Source organism: Rhyacophila brunnea, unplaced genomic scaffold, assembly GCF_057557595.1.
Source record: "Rhyacophila brunnea isolate RB1 unplaced genomic scaffold, BYU_Rbru_1.0 scaffold_24, whole genome shotgun sequence".
In the NCBI taxonomy this organism is placed as follows: Eukaryota; Metazoa; Arthropoda; class Insecta; order Trichoptera; family Rhyacophilidae; genus Rhyacophila; species Rhyacophila brunnea.
The window spans coordinates 14,921,703-14,948,606 of record NW_028232904.1 but is presented as its reverse complement, the minus strand read 5'-3'; the positions used below and the strand labels follow the sequence as shown (position 1 = coordinate 14,948,606).

Genomic DNA, 26,904 nt, shown 5'->3' with positions numbered 1-26,904 from the left:
ACAACATTCCCTCTGTTCTGTTTATGGTGCAGGTTGTCGTTGTGTTTTCAATTGTTATGTCAAAATGAAGTAATAAATAAGTGAGATCGTCCCTTAGCTCGCGTATTCAATATTGTTTTCGTATGATTTATAGGAATATAACGACATTTTTATGATGTCGAACGCGGAAGATTGGAAGGTAAGAATGAAAAATCGCAACGACTGCATATTAATTTAAAACAGCCACATATTGCACTTGTGTGAACGTCGTGTCCTTGTCATCGCTTTGTTCAAATATTTCAACATTTGATTATGACCCATATGAACATTTTTATATTGAATTTAAATCCATAAACTTTACTCCAGAATCGTCAATCTATATTCTCAATCAGTTTACCCGTTAATGGATGTATATTTTTTTATTGTAATTTTATTGTTTCTTGTGCAACACATGTAGTACCTAGTACTTCAATAGAAGGCCATAGATACGTGTTATTTTGATAATATTAATGGATATGTATCACATTTAAGGCTTCTCTAATAACATTGTAAACGACCTAGGTAAATTTTATACATATTTTTGATAGTCCATGAAAATCCATTATAATCAAAAATGTTGAACAAAACCTTCTTTTATAGAGATACAGCATACATGTATGAAAATGACCTCTAGGACAAATAATTAAGTTAGCTACGTAGCCCATTCATATGTGCATGAATTTATTGCTGACAAAACGTATTATCATTATAACAAGAAAATGCACATGTGAACACATACCGTGCGAGTTGCAAGATTGCATGTATGGATCAAAAAAAATTTGCTGCTTCTGAACTTTCACACGATAGTTGGAATTTGTGCGATTGAGATTTTCGAGACAGCCAGCACATACAGTGAAACCCCAATTCTACGATTTTCATGGGACCCTAGAAAAAAAAACGATAAATGCGGGTTATACAAAAAGAATTTAAAAAAAACTCGTTTTTTTCTGGATTTTTTCGACGTCTTGAATTATTTTCAGTTTCTCAGCTAGAGTTCTAGTTTTCTTTACGGGCGGCATTTTTGTTACAACTCATAAAAATTCGTGATACGAGATGCGAGGCAAGCCTGAGTGTCGACTGATTTGTGCAAACAACGGTCAGGTTACATGTCAATTAAGCTATTTTTCCAACAGAGCTGAGCTCAGGTATAAAATATAACGCGCATGTCTTCTCAAAGTTGTGCGAACCTGAATGGAGATTTTTTCTTTTACAGTATTCAGTTTGAAAAGTTTAGTATATTGAACTAAATTTTATCTCTATAATTTTGTGTTAATTATTAATTACTTTAAGAATTAATATTATTATTGTTACATATTTTTTATTTACATAATACTTAATATGTTTGAATCCTGTTTCAAGCGTAGATAGGTTAATTATTGTGGTGATCAACAGAATTTTTGTAGAAAGTGCTATAACGCAATATCCAACGATGCGTCGGCTTCTAATGTCGTGGGTCCCAGGATCAAATCTTGGATCTGGCAAATACCGTAAAACCCCCTAACTTCGCCTGTTTTTTTCACAGAAAGTCGTTTTGCCACCAAAATATTTACCAATTTGAAGTCTTATAGACGTTATATAATGCACAATGATAGTGTTTATTTTTATTTATATTGAAGTAACGCCCATTTCATACTAAATAATACAATAAATCACTATTTTTTATATAGACGAAGTTACGGCACTATTGCCTAACTTCGCCTAATGGGTTTTATCAGGTCCAGCACAAAATTATTGTCTATGGATACTCACGAAATCTATTAAAAAATGACTTTAAGCAAATTTAGGTCTTATGCTAGAGACAATTTGACATATTTCGAAGAAATATCTACGTTGGCGAAGATAGGAATCACTTCAATGACTGTTTCATACAACCTACCAATTGACGCTAGGGCTGCCAAAACCCAAAGCATTATAGTACCATTTTTATGTGTTGATTTAGATAGTTAATTTTTAATAAATGAAATATGAGAAAAAATGTTAACTGGTGATTCAAAGTGATGAGTAGTTTTTTTGTCTAAAAACCATAAAAATTTAAAAAAAAAACACACCTATCATAATTACACAGTTGGTAGTATAATTTATTTTTATAAAATAGTTTACAGAAAATACAGTTTGACCGAAATACAAAACAATACAATAAACATGGAACATGAGAGAGAGTAGTAGGTATAATGTATGAAAACATAGGTATCATAAAAAAATACAGTAGAATGGATTAAGTTTAAAGAACACAAAATCACACGAGCATATAAGAGAGAATGGTAAAATGTATGAAAACATAGGTATAATTAAAAAATACAATATATTGTACAAATTACAAAAGAACACAAAATAACACGAGCACATAAGAGAGAATAGTAAAACTTATGAAAACATATAGGTATGTCAAAAAAATACAGTTGAATGATTTAAGTTTAAAAGCGATAGAAATACAATTGAACATAAAATAATACAAATGCATAATAAAATAAGACAAAATTGTAAAACAGTTATGACAAAAAAAAAATGGCAAAACAAAACAATATAGTGTTCTAAAATCGATAGAAATAAAAACTCAAATAATAGGTAGGTATATGGCTTTTAGTTTAAGTCATAAAAATACAAGAAAACACAAAATAACATTTTCTTATTCTTATACCTACATGACAACGGATTGAGAAAAACATATAAACACAATAAATTAAAACACTGATACTATATTTATAATTTAGAATGTCAGATACATAAATTATTATGATACCTACTTATACTAGGAAGAAAATTTAAAAAATGCAATATTTCTCAAAATCTAAACCACTAAATACTAATACACCTCGTCGACCATTTTTTGGTATTTCTAACACTTTTTCAACATCTGTGATATAAACATCTGAAATATCTGCTACGTTAGGCCACGAAAACTGTCCTTTGCCTTTGTGCCTTAAAAATTTGGTCCGGAAACAATTCTCACTTAAAATGTCTTTAAATTGTACTTAAATTGTACTTAACCAATATAAAATTTACAACGTTTTTCTGAAAAAAATTTCACAAAAATAAAGGACTCGATTTGCACTTCAATTTTCTCTACAGTTTCAGTGTTATGTCCATCTTTGCACCCATTTTCTGATGAGTTGCCGTTGTCTTCTTGTGCAGGATTTGCAACAGATAATAAAGAGTTCGAAGTGATAATTACACTACTGTCCTTTTCGCTTGGACACCACTGGCTAGATGCTGAGGAAGGACCAGGTTGACATTTTTCAATAGGTAAATTAGGTGCAATGATTGTAGGTTCTCTTCCTAATGTCAATATGTTTTTTTCTATACGACTATTTAGTTGCACGGTATGCCAACCAAAATCGTCGGAGCATATGGAGGTCCCAGGTTCTACATTTATTTTTTTATTGCGTACTTTCTTCATTGGATTTGGAGATCGATCGATCGTTAATGTATCCCTGTGTCGTTTAATAAAATTGTGTGCCTACTTTATCCCTGGAATCTTTCCTTGGAACAAAGATTCGCGGCCATTCCCAAGAAGATATCTATGAACGACGAGCCTCAAATCTAAAATGGTTAAAGGACTGCCAAAATCTCCAGCAGCCACAAGTACTTTCACTATTTTGGATTCTTCCTCTGCCGTCAGACGCGTAGGGCACCCAACATTTCTGGAGTGCTTTCCATTCAGCTTGTCCAGTAATGTCCTCCTGGGTTTGCCGAATTGTTTTTCCGCTTCATACGAAGTAATTTTTTTCTCTGATATTTTCTAAAGCAATTTCCAACATTTCCTTGCTGTGTTGGGTGGTATAATTCCTCTTCTTTTTGAAAAGGGGTTTTTGTTTTTTGTTTTCCATTTTGCGACAAATACCTAAAACAATTGAGAAAAATATATTATAAAATGCAGGAATCAATACGATAAATATTTCGAGAAAAGCATTTTTTTGTGACAACCCTAACGCCAGACGAAGTAAAGGAACTAGTAGTTCACAAAACATAGCCTGTCATTGCAAATAATTGATGTTTTATTATAAATATAGGAAATCGCACATTATATTTGGCAAGCAGACTACATCACTATATTATAGTAAAAATATGAAGAACTTACCTCTACAGAATCCGTAGAAATCAGCAAAAGTTCAGAGGTATTCCGAAAAAAACTCTTCACACAGGACTCGAAAAAACGTTACTAACACAAACACGGCAACGATAATGGAGGTTTGAAAATTGTGTATTGCCAGGACGAATATTATCTTAAAAATCGCCTTAGTGGCTTAAAGTGTTGCTATAGTAAAAACATGAGTTTCTAGTGTTTAATTGATTTAGGTGAAGTTAGGGACACTTGGCGAAGTTAGGGGGTTTTACGGTACACATATTGTTTTTCAACGTGTATTTGGAGTCAGAGTATGGACCTAATAGGTTGAGCAAGTGGCTGTAAACATACCGCATAAGCGTAAAGTTTAATTGTTTTAACAGAAAATATGACATTATTGACATGACAACGAAAATAGGCTTCATGTAAGCGCAGTCCGAAATATTATTTGTAACAATTTTTTTTTCACTTCTACTTATTTAATCCTCAACACCTCAATTCTTCGTTTTAAAGTATTGAAAAACGTAATTTTTTAAGTTAACCTTTACTTGAAACCCATTTTAATGCTGCTTACCACTTCTTCCAGCTGCAATACTCTGCCCTGGAATCCCTTCTGCAGTGTCCGGTATGCTATGAGCTGTGCGAGGGGAACCTGTACCAGTGCCATGAAGGTCACCACGTGTGCGGCTCTTGCCGGGGCCGCCTGCCCGCTTGCCCCGTCTGCCGCTCCTTCTTCTACGGCACCCGGAACTACGGCCTCGAGAATATCATCGAAGCCATCAGAAGACTCCGCCCCACTGTAAGAATATACATTTTCTCCATCATCAGACTAGATCAATCGACTACTGGATGAAAGCCTCCTAAAGCTATACCTCACCTTATTTGTTATATTTTGTGCAAAAACATTGAAAGAAACCTTCTCTACCTGGCCAAACCTGAAATTATATGTAATGTCTAATAAAATTACAATAGCCAATAAGTCCACAATCCAATATCAGTGATCCAATGATGTTTTGGATTTTAAATTATTAAGTATATTTTATTTTAAAAATAAAATAATATGCCATTTCAATTAACCAGTTATCTCCATTTTTGCAATTAATATATATATATGTAAAATAAAATTGGAATGTCACTTTAAATAATTGGTCTCTGTAAGAGCCCAATGCAGAATTCGTATTTAACAATTTTTTACCTAACCGGAAAAAAAATCATTTTTTTTTAAATGGTACATGTTCAAACACACGCGTTAACATGATCTTACTCTCTACTTCATCTATCGTTTGTCAATTTATGGCTACGGCCATATGTTGTAGCTTAACTACTGGGAAATGCCAATAGAAATGGCGTATATCAAAAAAAATACTACCTTATTCTTAGGTCAATAATTATTATAAAACAATCATTATTCATAGTATGTTGTATCACGTTTGAATGCTCAAAGACATAGCTTATAATCAGTATCTTAAGAATTATCTTCAAATGTGTTAATCGTGCCCATTTTTTGAATAATAAAATACCTAATTCTTGTCAAATTTGGGATCACAGAGATTATAAATATAATTTTTTATCGTAAATATTTCACTATATAATGTTAACAACAATTTTACTAATGGTTTTATAAATGCGTTTAAAAATTAATAAAACTAAAAAGTCTTAACACCACTGCACATGGATGTACTGAAATATAACTATATTCTAAAACATTAGATCGAGAGGCTTAAAAGAATACTATTTTATGTAATAAATATACTTTATGCAGTCATCAAATGTTTAAAATAAATATAAAGGATAATAAGGCTTCAAAATTATATAAATAGATTATCTACAATGTTTAAGGAATGTTCAGGCTTATGCTCTGAAAATACCATAAAATCCCATTTTGACCTACGTGCGCATGTGGGCCGTTAAATTAACTGCTTCATTTATAACTCAAAACTGAACGGTTCTTTGTTGCAAAGAGTCAATGAGACAAAAATTTCCGATATAACTATGAACTTTACATTGCAAAAATCGATTGAAATACAAATATCAGGTTGAACGTTTTTCCGTTTATAGATTAAAATGAGACGATTTCAAATCTGTATATAACTACTGTCCATGATGGCCGAGCGGCTTATAATGTCGTGGGTCCCAGGTTCGAATCCAGGATCTAGCAAAATACACATATTGTTTTTCAAGGAACTAATAGGTTGAGCAAATGACTAACATCCATTTCTCGTAAAAACCAAAATCGATTAATACAAACCTCCACCCTGTTTAGGCCCATATGATCTTATTAGGATCGGACATGGTCAAAATGACTCAAATTCAACTAAAAAGTGGGTTGTGCGATTGTTGCACTAAGCAACAAAATTATAATCTGTTTTTCTCTTACAGGAGACACCTAAGATCGACACTACTACAAAGGGCGGGTCAATTACCAAGCCCCACCCTAAAAATGTGAGTACATATACCTTTTTGTTACAATAACACAAATCTTTGGACTGTTAAAACCTCTGATGTGACAAAATTAAAATTTTACAGTCGAATAAAAACACTGCTTTACAAGCACAAGGACTTCCTTATTGCTAATGAGTAATGACATTTTAATATGCTTATTGAAATGTATTAACAGAGTGGGTGGGTTTATATAAATTCTAACCACTTCAGAAGTTCCAACACTTTTTATGTACAACGAATTTACTATATACTTTTTGTATGAAAATTATTCAAAAAGTATCCGAATTTTGTGTTTCAATAGTCCTTAGGATCATTAAAATGATATTTTATGTTTGAACCCATGTATTACATTTTTGAAGTTATTTTTCTTTTGGGACGTAGTGAAATTGAGAAACCGTTACGGAAGTGGAAATGACGTGGGCCGCGTAATCAAGGTATACCAACGTGCATTTACAAATTAATATGCTGTCCTGTCATGGCGGCCGCCTGCGCCCATAGATAAAAGACTTATAATATAATCATTTATTTTCAAATCCGCCAATAATCATTTATTTTCAAATGAAAAAAAACGCGTCCATAAGTGGATTTAAATCGCCGCCCTTTCGCTTGGCAGCCGAATGCGCTGTGTTTTTGCTATCGCTCGCAGCGGCGATATTGACAATTTTATGATATACATATTATGTAACTGCGGATGGTTGCCAACTGAAGTGGTAACACAATAAATTTCACATCATCGCAGTAATTGGATAAAAATTGAATTGAACTTCTGTTGGCATGGGTTTTTATTGTATTCCGTACCTTTCTGTCATTTTCTCGACATATTGCGTTACCTATGAACATTTTAATATTTTTAGGATGAAGAAAAAAAAATTTCAAGTTAATACTTTGTTAGAATTACAAAAATACAAAAAATTTTAATGACAAACCATGTCATTCAGATTTGATTGTCAAACAAACATTCGAAAAATATTTAAATGAGTTAAATATCGTTAAACATACTGTATTTTCAATCAATATCATAAGCATTTATCATCAATAAATATTATTTTAGGCGAAGACTCAACGTTTTTGTAAAATTATATATACTGTTTACGTCAGTTTGAGGTTGTATTTATGAAAAAGCATTTCCTAACTATCACTAAATTCACCTTAAATAAAACACATTGTTTAAATGAAATATGTTGAAAGTTAAATAGGTAATATAATTTATTGAAGTTATACTGGAATATAGTGGAAATGAAGACAGCCGCCGCGTGATTGAGGTATACCAATATAACACAACAAAGGGTCATCACAGTGATAGTTGTTACCTTTTTTATAATTTATTTAGTGATATAATTTAAAGTATGTTAAAGTGTAAAAATAAACCAGCGGCGCTCCAATAATTTGTTTTGTTATTTTCATTTTATTACGCCAAAAAAAATATAACTTCTAACGCGCGTACATAAGTACACACACCAATTTTTTTTTACAGAAATATTCAATCCCGAAACAGTCGAAAGGACTTTTTCCGTGTATGGTTGTTGGCTGCACGGAATCCTTCCACGCTGCCCGCCTACTCAACCACATCCGGAACAAACATTCTATTATAGAGGTATTTCCATTGACTTCTTTGTAATTTCTTAAAGCCTTATGCATAATAATACTTTTTCCATAAATCATCTTAATCACCATAAATATACCGCATCACCATTAGGTTCGATAGTTTTGGGGAGGGGTAGGTTTCAACTGTTGACGATAGCGACAATAATCACATTAGCTCTACCTATTTACTTACCCTTCCACCACCCGCTACGCCTCTACACCCGTTATACAGGCATATACTGTGGCATAACAAACGTTAGGTGTCATTAAATTTTGTAGTTAGAATATCCCAGGACCAATAAGCTGAGAAACTTTCTCTCGCAGATTCTAAGTCGTAATGGCCGACCGGTTCAACTGACAATCGGACCAACTTAAGATGCTCTTCCTTTTCAACCGACATATGGGAATACTCCCAAAGGATTTGATCGGCATCCTGGAATTCGCCAGAGATTTTATTATTTTATAGACAGAGCTTCGAGATTTAGATACTGATCTTAGAAAACAGATGTTTGCAACGGATACTGGGTGTGCGGTGGTATGACTTTACAAGTAACGAGGAGATAAGAGAATGTATCAAGCAGTCTCTCATCACGCTCGCATCACAACCAGTGGCGGCCGGTGATTTTTTGGATTGTAATTTTTGAGGGTGCGCTGGAAACCTACCTTATTGAAAAATGAAATCAATTCGGCGTTATTTTTGATTTGACAAAACGTTATTGACATTTGAGAAATTACCTGTATATTTTATATTTTTAATAAAACATGTTGCGAGTTACTTAAATCTTTATTGGATTTGTTTTAAGAAACGATTGCATCTCTTATAGTAGATATATACCTCTTTCAACGTAAGCCATCTTATTCTATATAAGTACATTATCTTTAGCAATTTGTACACTGTATGAATAATGATTATTATGAAACTGCACTTTGTGAAAGAGTATTAAGATTTATTAGCTTATCACTAGAATTCATGAATTAATAATTTTCTATACCTATTATAAATAACCTACATCATTTCGCGTTCAGTCAACACACAGGATAATGAAATATTAATTTTCCAGAAATGCGGTAGGTACCAAAATTATTTTTATCTTCACTGATTTAATTTGCAGTACACATAAATCAAAATATCTTACCGACATTCAATTATATTTCTTGCCCATTTTAAATTTTGAAAATAATGAATTCTATTGTATTTAGTTTAACAGGCATTTTACATACGAGATTGCTAAATATGATACTAAACATAATTTGAGCGTGAACAGAAGTCGCAGCGTCTATAATAACAAACCATAATTCAAATATGTAATTGCTCTCTACTCAGAACAATATGATGTCATTTTACCTGGTCGGCGCACGATATTCTCGAACTTACGCATGGCATAAACGATTAGCACGGTTTAAGTTGTTTCATAATGGCTTTAGTTAATACTAAGCTTTGGGTTCATTTTAAGTAAATAAAATATATTGCCGGGGCGCGAACGACTTCAGTGATGATGACGTATACGGTCCATAGTGCCTGTATTATCGCCGATTGGGAATGTAGGCACATCGGTTTATGGTTTGCATTACAATAAGTGAGCGATAATATTAAAAACCTGTGAAGAAAAAATATGATTTACGATGTTTCATAGCAATGCAAGCAGTGCAGTGCACTTGTATGATGTTAGACCAGCCGCCGCTGATCACAACCTGTCTCGACCACATGCTGCGGATGCCAGAAGAGGACCTCAATCTGGCTTGCCTGTTCTTTAAGCCAACCGGAGACTGGCGAGTGACAGGGATTCTTGGAGGCGCCGTGTGGTGTCCTTTGCTCCAACTAAAGGGCGGATATGGCCGAAGAAGAAGAAAAAGACTATATTCAGCAAATTCTCATAAATAGTGATGAATAACTAACCCAAAACGAGTTGTGCGCCCAGGTCACCAATTAGCGGCAAAAAAAATTGAACACAAGTGATAGCTGTCAAATAATAATTATATTTTGTTTCGGACAAAGTTACCGATTATCTATGCAAACGCCTACCAAAAGAGAAAGAATTATTCGCAAGCATTAGCAATAATTATGAATGGTTGATGGATTTTGAAAAGCAACATATCGATTAATCAACAGATTAAATAAAATGAATGTGTTGCCATGATCCATAAAGAATAAAAATTTTACTTGGAATAACTGCAGTGCGCGCATTTTCAATTAAAACACTGACAAAGTTACCATTAAATTATTTAATTCTTATTATTAGCTAATAATTTATATTGTGCAGTTTTTATACATTTACGGTTTTATGTCAATTTAAAAATATTTTAATAGCTCATGAAAAATTGTAATTATAAAAATGTCAATAGGTACTTCTAATCCTGGGAAGCGGTGTTGCCATGTTAGTCACTGTCTTGCTTATCTGTCATTCCACTTTCATCCATGCATAGTATTTTTAACTACATAATTCGTTTTACATAACGTCGACATTCTATGCATCAATCCCTTAGTTAGAAGCAGACTTAAGAGTGGGTCGGTTCTTTGGGCGCCTTATAAGTTGAAATACAGCTTTATGGCGGGTTGTAGAACAGGGGTTCTTAACCCAACTACATGTTAGACTCGACCGACTAATAATTTCTTGTTTATTTGAATAAATCATAAGTGAATTTTTCTTCTACTTCTTTGCAGGGCACGTGCGATGAGAGACAACACTTCTCTTACAATTGGAGTGCGGCGCTCCACAAAAACTTCAATCTAGTTATTCCAATCCAGGTCTACAAGATGGGGTTGTTCTTTATCTTTCTACACGTCTCCCACGATGGTGAGATCGTCGTGTTTTTCTTAATCTACTTCCAGTTCACGTCCTCATTATTAATTATTATTGTTATATGTTCATATTGTGATTTCGGGTGTTCCTTAGGGGTCACACCTTGATCCGTTGTTGTTTTTGGTGTTTATTTAGGTAAATAGATTATCACCATTGCGGTAATGCGTCGGTGAGACTTGTAAGCCTCATGCCAAGTGCCCCACCCGTTCCATATCAATGGGATTATATAACTGTATTTAAAATTGTATTCGTAATGTTTAATATTGATGGTGAAAAATTGACTACTCGTAACCCAGTTTCACATTAAAGTTGACCCCTCGTAACCACCATTTTCACTACTTTACAGTGAGCATTAAAACTGAATAAAATAAAAAGTATTGAAAATAAAGCAAAAGCAAAAATACGCTTTGTTTAAATAGTGAAACAATGTTTAATGTTTTTATTTATCAGATAATGTTAACATTTTTATGAAACATAGAAGTTATTGACGAAAATATATCTTATGAGGTTACAATATACGACAAAAGAAGCTTAATTCTATGATACGAGGAAACAATTCATACCAGTGATGCCAACCGTACTATAATTATAGTACAATACTATAATTTTTATTTCGCGAAAATGTAAAATACTATAATTTTACGCCAAATATACCAAAATACTATAATTTTAAAGGATTTAAGACGAAAAATGTTCCTGTACTATATATTTTTTAGAAATACTATAATTTTTACGCCTTTGTACCAGTGTATCAGCATAGAAAAATATGGCAACACTGATTCATACTAAATGGAACCTCTCAATCCCTTTCAATCAGTGATGAGGGAGACTATCATAGAACGCGTGGCATTCTACAGGTATTGCGTTTTTTAATTCTTGCCAGGTTCGAATTATGGGTCTCGCAAATACACATATTATTTTTCAATTTGTGTTTCGAGTCAGAGTATGGACCTAATAGGTTGAGCAAGTGCGTGTCCAGAAATTTGTACGTATGCAGTTTGCCGTATCACACTTCACCGGGAAATGTTGTATTGGAAATATATGGTTGTATATTAAAGACCATCCAGCCTCTTAGGGTTGTATAGTACTGAGATAAAATTCATGTCTAAATAAAACACGGTTCTTGTCGGTTTACAGGAAGTTAGCGGCAAACAAATTTTGAAATTGGCCTATATACTGGATTATTTGTTAGGTTAGGATCTAATAAAATTGGAACAATATTGTCTGCAATGCTCCACGAACAACGCGTAATTTTTTCATCTCGGTGCTATAGAGATGACCGTATAGTATACGGTCATCTCTTTCCGATAAGAAAGCTCATGGCGAAATGTAATACGTACAGTTTACATGTAACCGAGCAAGTGGCTATCATCCATTTCTCGTAAAAACAAAAATCTGTTAATACAAACCTTCACTCTGTGGAGGCCCATATGATCTTATTAGTTTCGGACATGGTCAAAAAAAAAGTTATATGTAATAATAGGATAGAAGCTTTCGAATGCATATTTTATAACAGTTTTTTTGAATTGCAAGTTTATTGCAACACTTTCTTATGTAAACTAATCAATAAATTGTATTAAATTGCATCTATCATCAATTTTGTCAATAGTGTTTAGCAACACTGCACCATTTCCTAAAAAAGGAAAAAAAAATATCTTTGCATAAATTTTAAATTTTTCAACTGAATTTTTGTTTTAGGTGTTTTAACAGCTTGGATCGCTATGGCGGCCTCCGAGTCCATTGCATGTCAATTCGACTATACCTTGACAATAAGAGGGACCGAGATGGAGGGAGTCTTCTCAGATATAGTGAGTGCTATCAAACCACTTGGGCATCAGCCATCTGGACGAAAGAAATGAAGCGAAACACTGACATGATTTTTATAAAGTTTTTATAAACTTTAATTATGTAGAGTTAGCATACCTACAAGGATTGATAAAATTTTAATGCAAAGGATTAGAACGAAATATGATTAAATTATCACAGTTTTTTTAGTTATTTTCATTATTCTATTTCATTCGTCCAGGTGGGCTGATGCCCAGATGGTAACCGTCCAGTTGTTGCACCACTAAACTGATTATTCCAAATTGTCAAATTCCCAGGTGTGTCAATCTAATGCAGGGGCTTCCAAGATTTTCTATGCCTCGCACCCCTAGGAAATGATTAATCAATGTCCATACAAACCCCCTACAGCTACTGCCTATCAGCTTTTCTGTCTAAAATCCAAATCGGTTTTTTTTTTATTTACAATAGTTTCCAATTAACCATTCGCAGGTGCCGTCGACGCGAGCTACCAAGGAGTTCCTGTGCCACAAGAGTCGGTACCTGACGATGACTCAGCGACAGGTGGGCACCAGCGGCCTCGCTTCCGACGTGGAGTGCACCCTGCTTCTGTCTCCGCAGCCTCCCGTGCGCCTTCCGATGCCTGTTATTTCGCTCAGAAAGTGTCAACCGGTAAGCGAATCATCGATTGTATTTTTCTAGATGAATTAAAGTTTTCGTGAAACTGATATAAAATCTAATTCATTTTCTGGAACATATCACTTGAACTACAAATGAAAATTTATTGTGATATATTTTAATAATGGGTGTTCATCAAGGGTCACACATATTATTCGTTTTGATGTTATATCTCTGCCGGAAGATGGCAAATCCATAAGATTGAATCAGTATTATAATAGAAGGATTGTATATAACGCCTGATAGCAATTCCAGCATGTTTTAGTACGATTGAATCAATAACTTCTCACAAGACCCGAAGGACCTCCAAGGTAGAATGCAAGAACACGCGGATGTCAGTCAAACGGTCGGCCTAAAGATAAATGTCTCAAAGATGAGGAACTGCTTTTCAGACCCTGCGATTATCTATATTAATGGCACCCAACTCGAGCAAGTCAGCAGCTACGTCTATCTCGGGCAGCAGGTGCCCATGGACGGAAGCATGCACGATAAAATTGCTCGCAGAACAAAGCTGGGATGGAGTGCTTTCGGACGTCTAAATAGTATCTTCAAAAATAACCTACCACTATGTCTTAAGCGTAGGATGCTCAACCAATGTGTGCTGCCCGTACTCACATATGGCTGTGAGACGTGGACCCTCAACACGAGAGATGTCCAAAGGCTAAGAGTCACACAGCGAGGCATGGAGAGGTGTATGTTGGGCATCAAGCGAAAGAACCGTAAGAGAAACGAATGGATTAACCCTTTAACAGCCACTGACGAGTGGTTCTCGTCATGGGCATCTACTTTCGTGCGCCCGTGACGAGCGAAACTCGTCGCGCCGTTTTTGTGCCTAATATGAGTCATATATTTATTTTTTCAATTTTAATACGTGTATTGACATCTATGGGCAAGCTCTGCAGGCAGAAACGTTTGAAAAGTCAAATACATCGCGAGAATAAAGGGGATTCCCGAGAGGCCCATTCAGGGTTACCGATTTCTTCCCATGTACTGAGAAATCGTTGACTCATTAGTTCGCCCCGCGATCGCGTAATACTTGGTCGTCGGGATGATAGTCTGATTTGCGTTCTAATTGAAAGATTTTGCATTTTTTCTTATTGAAATTTAATTTGTGTTGAGTTACGAAGTGTTGTGAGTATTTATATTTATATTTTGCGTATGATTTGCGTATACAAGTGTTATATTTACGAGTTTACTTTTAGATTGAATTGAAACATTTTCGATATTTTCAGATTGAAAATTTTATTTGTGTCGAGTGACTGTGACTATTTTTATTTATATTTTGCATTCAATTTGGACAAACAAAAGTGTTATATTTACGAGTTTAGTTTACCAATTTTTCCAATTCAAAATGGATGAATATTGTGAAGATGGTGAAATTGACAACCTTTTAGAAACGATTGAATCTGAAGACGATAGTGATGATTCCGAAGTTGATGAAGTTGACGATACTTTGGAATTTGAAGAAAATGAACCAACTACATCCGAAGCTACTGAAAGGCCGACATTTGAGTGGAAATCGGATTTATTTGACCCGCGCGCATTTTCATTCGATGATACTGAATCGGGATGCAAAGCAGATAGTTTAACTTCGGATGCACTTGAAATGGATTATTTCAAGTGTTTTATCCACATTTCCTTTATTGAAATGATAGTGCGAGAGACAAATAAACAATTTAAATTTGCTACAAAAAATATCACGGTTCTGAGTGGGTAGACTGCACAACCGATGATATATACACATTTTTGGGAGTGTGCATGCTCATGTCACGTAATTCTCGCAACAAAATTACTGAACACTGGTCTATCAAAAATATAATATCGAAAATAATACCGATATTGCAAAAAAATGTGTACTTGTAAAATTTATAAATTTTATAATTTTTTTTTTTGAATTTTTTAAAAATATTTTTGAACTATTTCTTGTAAATTCGCAGTGTTGTGATAACCCTAACCTTGGTGCAAATTTTCCGACATTTTCATGAAATTATGAATGAAAAACCCTTTCGACGAACTTCAAATGATGTCTCATCATATGTAAGTGCTAGATATAAAATTTTCCACTGGTAATTTATTTTTTTATATATTATTTAATTCTTGGGCTCTGGAGTTATACCTAGTATTATCAGCTGGGCTGCTAAAAGGTTAAGAAGCAGACAGGAGTACGCGATGTAATAGAAGTTGCCAAACAGCTGAAATGGAGATGGGCAAAGTTCGACGTAAATACGTGGCAGCGAACAACACAGGACCGAGAGAGTTGGAGGAAACTTGGGGAGGCCTTCATCCAGCAGTGGATTGACCCCGGCTGATGATGAATCAATAACTATGGGAAAATAAATACATATTCTTTCCGTTCACAATTTGGAAATTTAGAAAAAAGCATGTTGTGATGTTTTGTTTTGGTTACTTACTTACCTACTGTTATTTTAAATTTTACGTGATCAAAATAATGGTGTTTCAATGTATAAAAAATTCTTTTTGGTTTTGAACATTAATAGAAGTTGTTTTTATCTCAGTTTGAATGTAGGCAAATAAATCTCAAAGCTCAAGAGTGAATCTAGCTACAAATGAACCGATGATGATTCGAAATAATTTGCAGCTAATTTAACTATTTGCGGTAGATTTTTAATTTTGGATTCACTCAATCAATTAATTCTATAAATTATTAAATGTGCATAGCGAAGATATACCCCGAAACTTGAATTTGTGAATAATCGTCATTATTTAGAATATTTAGGTAAACAATCACGAAAAATCGAAAAACAGCAGTATGGCAATCGTGCATTATAACTACACAAGAATTGATAACCTCTATCTTTCAATGTGCAAATGTAATAATATTAACTTGAATATTGTCCCAACCATGTCAAAGTCGCCAATGTGCAAAATGACACTTCTGATTGGGAATTCATTACCTTATCCTAGGATTATTATGAGCCTTACAATTTTGATTTATTTAATAATATTACTTATTTGAGGTCTTATTGTCTATTATACCAATGTTTCTTAACCTTTTTACTTCCGCGGCCACAAAAAAATCTAAAAAAAATTTGCGGACCATCAACATTGGAATAAAATAATAAATATTTATATTTACACTATTTTTAAAACAATTCGCGAGTGGAGAACTACAAGGTTCTAAGTGTTTGTCCTTGGAGAAACAAAAGTAACAATGAGACAGCTTAGAAAACTACTTCATTGTTGGGTTTATTTTTCAAGGACGAACACTTAGAATCTTGTAGTATTTCGCGATCCGAATACTACAAGGTTCTAAGTGTTCGTCCTTGAAAAAACAAACCCAACAATGAAGTAGTATTGTAAGCTGCCTCATTGTTACTTTTGTTTCTCCAAGGACAAACACTTAGAACCTTGTAGTTCTCCACTCGCGATTAGGCTCGCGAATTGTCGAAATATGATACAACCCCACTTCAAATGTTGGGTTTCGAGGGCCCACACAAAAATCTTTGCGGACCACCGGTTAAGAAACTATGTATTATACATTGTCTTTGGCACATCGAAAAATAACGTTTATTTTTTTTTTACACGAATGTGCCACATTAGTCCCTTTGACTAATTTGTATTCCGTATTTAGGTGCGCAGTTTAGTGAACACAAATGTCATTATTTCGTCCATTTCTAGAACCTGTGGCACTTCTGGTCTTTGGCATATTAAAATTTTGTCTATTTCTAGCACATCCATGCACTTGAGTGAAATTAGCCAAAAAGGCACATCCATGCTTTTGGCTCCATTGGGACGGTATGGTTTCCAATTCAACCACTTTAAAAACGTTACAGTATCGTTTCAAGTATTGTAATACAAAAAGTTCATATGACTCCTTTCAGTCTTTGAAATAATTCAGTACATAAATATGTAGTACAGATTTTATGTCATTGTTTAATATTTTTGTTGCAGTTGGATTCCACTGGCCTATCGAGAATTGCCAAGCTATCAGAGACCAGAAACGGGACCATATGACACCGCTCTTCCGGAGGACAGGTGCTAAATGAATACCTCCGCATAGTTCTTTTACCACACTCTCTTGCGTCGTATTAACATTAAAAAATGCGTCAAGCAATAAAAAGCTACACAACAACTAAACGTCACCCCCTCATCAAAAAACTTATACATGTGTAAATTATGTCAACATGTTAGTTCTCACTTGATTACACCGGTGAAAACTACAACTAATGTTTTAGTTATGGATCACAATTATGCCCATGCATCACAGCTATTCGCTTTCAAACACTATTCAACGCTTTGTGACGCAAATGTTTGCGGCACTCAAATTACGTATTCAGTTTATGACAAGATAGCTCATTAGGTGACACAGTTATTCACTCTTTGACATTGCTGTTCACTTATGACATGATCGTTCACTTTGTGGCACAACCATTCACTTTGTTACTCAATTACTTCTGACACCATGTTATACATATACCCCGTTTACACGTGCATAGATTTACTGTGCACAGTAAGAAAATGTATGGGGAAACATGTACCAAGTTTTTCTGACCTCAAATGTTAGATCCGATACATAAAATGATTTTCTCAAAAAAAATGTAAATAACTGATTTTAAAAATAAACGCCTCAAATTTGACAGCCTGTACACTGTACGCCAGGGATGGTGAACCTTTTTTGACAAGTGTATCAAATATATAGATACTTGTTTTTACACAATGGTTTATTGTAAATTTATCAAAAAAAAATGTGCTACGTAGGTCAAAATAGAGATTTTATAGTATTTTCAGAGCATAAGCCTGAACATTCCTTAAACGTTGAAGAAAATCTATTTATATAATTTTGAATTATTTACGGGACGGGGCTAAATGACAAGACAGAATTAACTTGCTGGCTAAAAAGTCTTAACCGGAAGAACTATAAATCGCTCTCGACTCGGAAAATGTAAAGGAAAGATCTTTATGGGAGCACCGTGCGTTATATGCATGCATCACGTGATGGCCGAGTGATAATGCATCCACTTAGTAAGTCGAGGGTCTCGTGTTCAAATCCCGGGTGTGGCAAAATTTACATGTAGCGGTTTCAATCTGTGTTCAGATCTAGAGTATAGACCGAATAGGTTAAGCAAGTATAAAAATTAATGTCACAAAACATCAGGCAGTCTAGATCCACACCGGATTGTAGAGCTGATTGAAAAAAAAATCTTATGGCTATCAATAAATAAAATTATCGCACAATCCTTTTGAACGCCGATAAAATACGCCAGTGTTGCAACATAAAGCTAATTTTAAAAATTCAGTATACTGTAGATAAATTAAGTATAAAAAATACACCAAGCGATCCATGCAAACTTCGAACTTAGCCCATGTGTCATAGGTTCGCCATCCCTAGTCTGCACTTTTGAACAATTTAAGAACACTGCTTTTTTGTTATTCGTACAACTATTGATGAGTGGCGGTCATTGCTATTAAATTGTGAATGTGTTTTAGTTCATTGTTGTTAATCATTGAAAATCATTACTGTTATAACACCAATGATTGAGCAATTCTCCGTCATTGAAATTTAATAAATAAGATAAATAATCTACTTTGAATATTTTCTTCCTTTTTTATATATTTATTTTATAGTGTTAACTGTCAATTCATTGTGGAACTGCATTGTATTATTTGATTAATTATTTAAATATTAAATGAAACACTATTTTATAATACTTATTCCACTTTTTAATTAAATTCTGTACAAAGTGGAATAGGTATTATAAAATTGTGTTTCATTTAATTACAAATAATTAATCAAATAATATTTGTTTATATAATATAATGGTGTTCAGTAGTCTGATGTACCTTGACCTCGACAGGTGAGACTTCTATGATCCCCTTCTTCTGTTATCATTGCTGAGCCCTCCATACCATCTAACCGCCGCAATTGTAGTCTTCCGGCATTACTTTTTTATGCAATGATAAAATATGCTTTTGATGCAGAATTTCTATAATTCTAAATTTGTAAATATATATTTTAATGTTTGATTTCACTTATAATACATAATTTGTAATTCGATCAATATTATTATATGTGAGATTCCATATATATAAAACCACTCACCAACTCAACGGTGGGTGGCACATTGTTATTTTTGCAATAAATGGTCCAAATGCTGTGATTTTTACTGATTGACTCACTATTAGTTAGACTTAATGAATATTTACGATACGTCTTATTTATTGAATTTTAATAGCGGCAACCCATATAGCTATATTATTGGTGTGACAGAATCGGAATCTCTTAGTATTGCTTGGTTCTAGGTGTTATGTGATGTGTATTTATAGATTGTACTCGAAGCTGTTGAAGAAAACCTTCTTCTATAGAGCAAAGCATAATAGGACCCCTCGTGTCATACAAACTGTGGAGAGATGGAGGATCATTATGCCACTGGAACTTGCTTCAGAGATTTTGATGCAGAAACCACACGCTCCATCTGGGAGAATAAGGATTTCTTTAACGTCTTTGGGTATACTAGTGATTATTTAATTATATCTAATAATACAAATGTTGAACAACTCAGAATATTAATTTGAACTTAGATATTCCTTTCCCACACTTGCAACCGATGGATGAGACCAATTTTATCTGCATTCTCGTAAATAACAGGATTGGACACAGCGCTCGAAATGGAAAAGTTTACGAACCGGAGCACTCGACAAATTTGCTGAAGATATTTACATAGTCATCAAATCGTATGTGTATTTTATAAAAATAAGTGTGTCAGATTTTATATTCTATGGCCTATCTAGCTCAGATGGTCAACATATTTTTTCCACGAGACGGAGCGATAATTTTACAAATTTCACGAGCCGGAACGGCGCTCCGGTGCGTTCCGTTCCATTTCGAGCCCTGATTGAACATCACCTTAGAACTACTTGGTTACGCGTAAGACGGGATTTTAACATGTAAATACTTTATATGAAATGATATAAACTGAAGTACCTATACCAATGAACTTAATGTAAAAAATGTCATTATTATTGTCATCACAACTGTATAATATAAATTAATGTTTTGGCTTAACTTGTCCTTCTTTAAACACAACAAACATGAATAAAAATATAGAAAAATCAAAAAAAAAATTCATTTGTTCAAACCTCAACAAATCTCGGTGAACCGTAGTATTTTTAAATTAAAAATTAAGTATATTTTTTTTTTACATCTTTTCTAAGTTTATATTAAATATTAATTTTATATTGTCCAGTTTACATACCATTGTCTATTAATTTAAAAATATTTTTTTTAATAAAATAACATCTGTATGAAAAGGCAAAATTTGGTGTGAATGAGTTATTTATTACTATGATAAAAAAAAATTTACCTCTATTACATGATAAATAGCAGAAACACATGTGTTCAATGACGAAGAAAACTATTAAAATTATAATTATATATATGCACAATACATCGTCGGTGTTTTGTAAAAAGGGCGAATTAACCAAAATGCTAATTTACAGGAGGATTTTTAACTTTTGACATTTATTTGTTTTTTACCTGTAGATGATTATAAATATCTAACAAGTTTATAATAAAGCTTAGAAAGAATACAGCCATTATACTAGGTATTATTATATAATATTTTAAAAGGCCTAATATGCAGTGGCGATTTGTTCATGAGAGCGCTCGAGCAGTGAACACCCACCCACCCACTCAATTTATGCGAAAAGATTTTTTTTTAAATAAGTATTTCATTTATATTTGATTTATTAAAAGTGTTCTGATCTATTAATTACCGTGGTCATTAATTCATATACAAAAACAAATTCTAATATGTGTTTTTAACCGGCTATTTTAAAGATTTGAGCGATAAACCGTGTCGCTCGTCTGTCCGAAAGCGCCCGGAAATCTTATATCAATTAATGCTTTTGCAATGAGCAAGAGTTACATGTAAAACCAATATGTACATGTTTTTTCATCGTGAAACGTGGCCTACGCGAGCGACGGTTCAAGTCGCTCACGTCCGAATGCCTACTTCGAATAAAGTCGGGAATCTTCGGTTTTAAAACCATACAGCCCTTATTACACAACAATTATTGTTTGACAATTTTTATTCAATATTATTATAAAAATAAATTCGTTTCACAGTACGTATATTAAATTTCCGCACATGTTGACAACATTTCTCAAATTTAAGCGAAGTACAATTTTAAAATAAACTTCAAGTTTTTTTTCAGTTTGACAACTAAATTCACAATGTTTATCAATTATGATATCTCTCCAAACTAGCTCTGTGGGGGTTTAACATGCGTGGTAGGGTGGAAATCGTAAAATATCACGGCTAAATGCTTTAATAATGTCAATTTTGATGAGTTACTGCTTTCAAGAGCCACATTAAATCAGGTCACTTATTTTCTTAATATGTTATTGAAGTAAGTCATTCCTTAATATATTGCTTCTCATAAGCGGAAGTTCTATTTTTTATTCGAATTGAACGATAAATGGCATTGTTCATGGTAATATTCTCAATAATTGTACATTCAATAAAATAAAACATTTGCTAACATGAAGACGAGATTGTCACGCGTTGGCAAGTTATAGTATTGTAGCTTGTAATATTGTCGTGGTTTCCGGCTGCAACAAATCAAGATCGGCATTCAGTTCCCGCTTATTGCTAATGTAAAACGGTGGTGCGCGTTTGTTAAATTATTTTTCAATGTGGTATTTTTAGTTACTGTGTACATTAGTTTTTTTTTAAAATGGCACCGTTTGATGTAGAGTACTTAAAAAAACATTCTAATACGTTTGAAGAACGCCTTCGTATTAAAAGCAGCAGCAGACTTGTCTCATTGACACATTTACGGAAACGATTTTACTATTAAACTTAATTTGTACTATTCCGATGACATCAGTGGAAAGCGAAAGATGTTTTTCCACACTCAAACGGATTAAGTGTTTTAGTAGAAATACCATCGCGCAACCAAGATTGAACGCATTATGTATGCTCAGTATCGAAAAAAAAATGATAGGTACAAGAGATTCCTGACTTCAACAAACGCGTAATTGAAAAATTTGTGTCTATGAAAAACAGAAGAATGGATTTCTCATACAAATGAACAATAAATCCCGGTCACTGCCGGATACGAGATATTTCGGTAGTACCTACTAATAATTCGGTCAAAACAAATAGTTTGTGTCAACCAGTTTGTGTAAAAGTTTAAAATCCATTTATTTTTTCAAGAAAAACTGTTTTTAGAGGTACAACAAATAATAAATGGTGAGTTATTTATGATTTCTTTTAAATGTACTTAATTAAAAAACCAATAGTTTTTTTGAATTTTTGGTGAAGTTTTGATGAAGGCAAATGCCTTTTTACTGCAGTCAACAGGTGAAAAAAGTGAACTCCCAGTAAAATAACTCACCGGTCGCCACTGCTAATATGTCACATTTGCTTTTTATTTCGTAATTTTAATTAATTTAATTTTAGTCGTTCGTTTCGTTTTTAAGTACTTTCCTGTGGAGATAAAAATTCGCTGTTTTTACACAACAAAGCTAGTGGGGTACACATTGTATTTTCATTAAAATCTCGATTTCGCCAAAATGGTTGATTCGCCCTTTTAACAAAACCACCGACGACATGTTCGTGTCAAAATTAGCCAAATCCGACTTGTTTGCTTTCAAATGTAGCCAAATCCAAATATTACAAACAAAACAATCAAATCCAACTTTAAAACATTTTTTTCTCTTTGAATCAAAAACGCAAAAGTTTGCATTTTAGTTGTTAAGTCATTCTTGATTTTTAAATATTATTTTCAGTGCTATTACAAACAAACTTTTCATGAAGGAAGAATGAAAATATTACATTTTGTCAAAAAGTGGATTTGGCCATATTTGAAAACTACCTTCTGAAGTCTCTTGGAAATACACTAAAGAACATAAACTAAAAAATACCGTAGGTATGTTGAATATGCGAAAATTCAATAATTTGTTTCTCCTGTAAATTTTTCAACAAGGACTTACCGTAGTTTACCTTCCACATACAGATATTATGTTCGTCTTGTCGTCACCAACTTTAAAGAAGTTTCACTACTGCCGTGTGTCCCCAGCACATGCACGATTTTTGTGACATCTATACGCAATATCACTCTCTAGTTTTACAATTCCTTCCTTTTCAGTCGTCAGGCACATGATTGCTCATGCTGGCCTGCTTGACCTTATCTAAAGTGACCGCTATCCAATTTGGTACCCAAGCATTATGGTAGTCATTGTTAGCTACATCTAGTCAAGCTAAATTTAGGCCTACCTCATCTTCTGCGTCCAATTGTTCGACATTGCTCTCTTTGACGGTTCAATATCGTTCATAGTCTGTGCATTCTCCCAATCCCAAATGATTGTACTGCGCTGTAACATTCATAGTATTTTCATTCAATAGCTACATACAGAAATGCAAAATTATGTGGTGTCTGGCGTACTTATATCCCATCAGTGTTTACTATCGTTGACCAAAACTACCGTACAAATACTAGAGTTATAATATGGTTGGCAAGATTATGTACTATTACTGGCTGTTTATTATTTACACTGACCAATAATTAATTAAATTTGATAATGAATTATATTTTTGTAAATAACTATCACATTTACGATTTTGGTAAGTATTTTAAATTTGTTTGGAAACCATTGGGGCTATAGTAAATAGTTTGCAAGATGCCTAGAATATATGATTCAGTTTTAATGTTGTCTGTATTCAATGATCAATATCAGAAAAGGAAGATGGTAACCATGCTCGGACCATAATTTTCCATAGATCAGTGAGTTGTATTTTTAATCATCATATTGTCAGCAAAATAGCTTGAAGGTAAAATTCATCACAATTTATGATAGTGGTATTATAGGCCGTTTACACATATATTCTACACCCACGATGGCCGTGTGGATTAAGTGCCGGTCTACAGTGTCGAGAGTCCCAGGTTCGAATCCTGGGTCTGGCAAGTTAACATATTGTTTTTCAATTTGTGCATGAGTCAGAGTATGGTCCTAATAAGTTGAGCAAGTGGCTGACATCCATTTCTCGTAAAAATAAAATCTGTTAATACAACCTCCACTCTGTGGAGGCCCATATGATCCTATTAGGATCGGACATGGTCAAAAGAAAAAAGAAAAAGACACATACATGTTTTACTGCTGACGTATGTATTATTGCGGCCATAACAAGAAAATGCAAATGTAAACACATATGCAAGTTGCAACACTGCATGTATGAATAAAATAAGTCCAGCGGCTTCTGAATTTTGACATTTACTGATTATCTATGAACCTGTCCTAACGTGATAAATAGCACCACACAAAGAGATCAAACGCGTTCGCTGATGCTTGAATAATGAGATTGGTGAGACAGTCAGCACTTTTGCTCTTAAATGGTTATTATCGCGATAGTTTAATTCACTCACTATCGGTGCCAGTAATTACATGCACGTGTACAGGCGCTATAACATTCCCTTATCGTTCAACTGGCAACTAATTGAAATTCGTATTTCATTAACAATACTGGTATTTTATTAATTTTATTCCTAAATACCTTCCACACGATTTTACAGATACATTACCTTTTCAAGTCTTCCATAAATAATGGTGAAATAGAATTTTTAGAATAATTCGCTCATGCTCTTGATTCTATCCAAATACACATCGAAAGGACAATATGTGAGAAGAGTGTTTCCTACTACACCGCAGGTACATTATCGAAACTGGGTTGTATAATTATTATTGATTTATCATATAAATACTGGCCTAGTTTTTGAGCGCTTGTCTCTGAAGCAGTGGGTCATGGATTCGATCCCAAGGCTGGCAAAAAAATATTGCTTTTTCAATGTAGGTTTCTTACAGAGGACCGAATTCCACTTTAAAAAATGTCTTATTATGTGCTCTGCTTGGGGTGGGGGGAGCAAAATAGTAATTTACCTATTACTATCATCGGTCACTTACCATCGAATATAAATACTTGCCATTTAGCAGTGGCGAAGGGTGGAGGTAGGCTGTTAAGATCCGCCATAAATATTGCACACTAAACGTTGTCAGTCATACATACTTGTTTTCATTGAAATAAGACTACATTTTACAGATGGTGTTGGTTAGTTTTTAAAATTCAACTAAACCCTGCGAAAACCAATCCATAATAGATAATTGTCAAAAAATACTCGTATATCTATAAAATATCTAAAATTATGCAATTAAATCATACATAAATTTGGATAATTTATAGATAGAATAATAATTTTTATCTATTATAGTTTGGTTTAGACATACCTTGATGAATTAAAGAAATGAACCAACAATATGTGTAATACGTATTCTTAATCTAACGAAAACAAATAAGTTACAATGAAAAAATGTGCACAATTTTGTCATATCGCCTAAAATATACCAATACTATTATGGTTTGGTTGAGACAGAGTTTAATTGATTTTTAAAACCCGACCAATACCATCTGTAAATTGTAGTCTTATTTCAATAAAAACATATACACTTGAATGAAAAAGGTTAATGTGCACTATTTATGGCGGATCTTAGCAGCCTACCTCCACCCTTCGCCACTGCCATTTAGTGATGTACCTACTGAGATACCCGGGGTTCCTGGTGGCTAGCTCAATGTGTCCATCGAACCCCGGATTCACAAAAAAAAAGATATAAACGGTTAGAGTTTAAATAAAACTCGGTCTTTCGTGTTCGTGACGTGGTCTTATATTTTCTTATGATTTTTAGTTTCACAAATTTATATCTGGGTTTTTACGATTATAGTCGCAGGTCCTATCCTATTGGAAAAGGGACGCTTACTAACTTTTTTTCCCTTTTTAAATTCCTCAGACCCATGCCAACTAGTAAAAGGGACTAGTGATTGGCCAAATCTGATCGCATGATCTTTGATTCGGCGAATCACGAGCCTGACCCTGGCGCCGGCGCGCGAGGATTTCACGCACAATGCGCGGCAAAATTTATTATATTTGAATACTTATATTTAGTCTTAAAATTATCTCTTTCATCCATCATCATTTATGGGCATTTTCGCCAAAGTTTGTACATTGCGTTTTTGGCATGTCCCATGACTTTGATTGATTTTTTCATAGTTATTATATTATAAAATATTGGAAAGTTATGTATTTTTAACATGCAAATTTATTAATTTACCCTATTCAGTCAGTTAAATACAACTATCTGACCTGTATATATTTTTAATTGATTATTTAGATCGAAAGGTAGTGTGTTTTTACCATGTCCCACCCCTAAATTCAAATAAACAAAGTCTGATTTCGTCATTAATTTTGAGTGTGTAAAATTAATTTCGTAGTGTTTTCAACAGCTTACATTATATATTTTTGGAAAATATATAGTTTTTTCGTAAATTTGTACCAATATTGAAAAAAATCACGTTTAAAGTGTGTCCCAGGATATTTGAAAAAGTGGAACTCCACATTCCGTTACCACGATTTTAGCATGAAGGCGAAAAATTTTCACAATAAATATGTTTTTTTTTAATGTAGCAACATTTTTGTATAACACTGATCGCCATGTACAATTTAAATTGTTGGTGTGTGTCGGTA

The 26,904-nt window shown here is 33.7% G+C and overlaps 1 protein-coding gene across 2 annotated transcripts; it reads left to right on the top strand.

Moving 5' to 3' along the window:
• Nucleotides 1–41: 41 nt before the first annotated feature.
• Nucleotides 42–20,434, top strand: LOC147069103 (uncharacterized). Of its 2 annotated transcripts, XM_085951299.1 has the most exons (9): nucleotides 42–178; nucleotides 4,668–4,880; nucleotides 6,461–6,523; nucleotides 7,998–8,117; nucleotides 10,770–10,902; nucleotides 12,607–12,716; nucleotides 13,183–13,362; nucleotides 17,281–17,364; nucleotides 19,654–20,434. In XM_085951299.1, exons 1-8 carry the CDS (start codon nucleotides 152–154, stop codon nucleotides 17,341–17,343), a joined length of 909 nt encoding a protein of 302 aa, XP_085807425.1. In that variant the 5' UTR covers nucleotides 42–151; the 3' UTR covers nucleotides 17,344–17,364; nucleotides 19,654–20,434. The 2 variants fall into 2 exon arrangements, with proteins under 2 accessions (XP_085807425.1, XP_085807426.1); XM_085951300.1 differs by lacking the exon at nucleotides 19,654–20,434 and having other exon boundaries at nucleotides 17,281–18,918.
• The last annotated feature ends 6,470 nt before the right edge of the window (nucleotides 20,435–26,904 follow it).

Coding starts and splice junctions, on each gene's coding strand:
- LOC147069103 (XM_085951299.1), top strand. CDS start 152: ATGATGTCGAACGCGGAAGATTGGAAG. Junction 4,881..6,460: donor TCAGAAGACTCCGCCCCACT/GTAAGAATATAC, acceptor TTTCTCTTACAG/GAGACACCTAAGATCGACAC. Junction 12,717..13,182: donor AGGGAGTCTTCTCAGATATA/GTGAGTGCTATC, acceptor AACCATTCGCAG/GTGCCGTCGACGCGAGCTAC.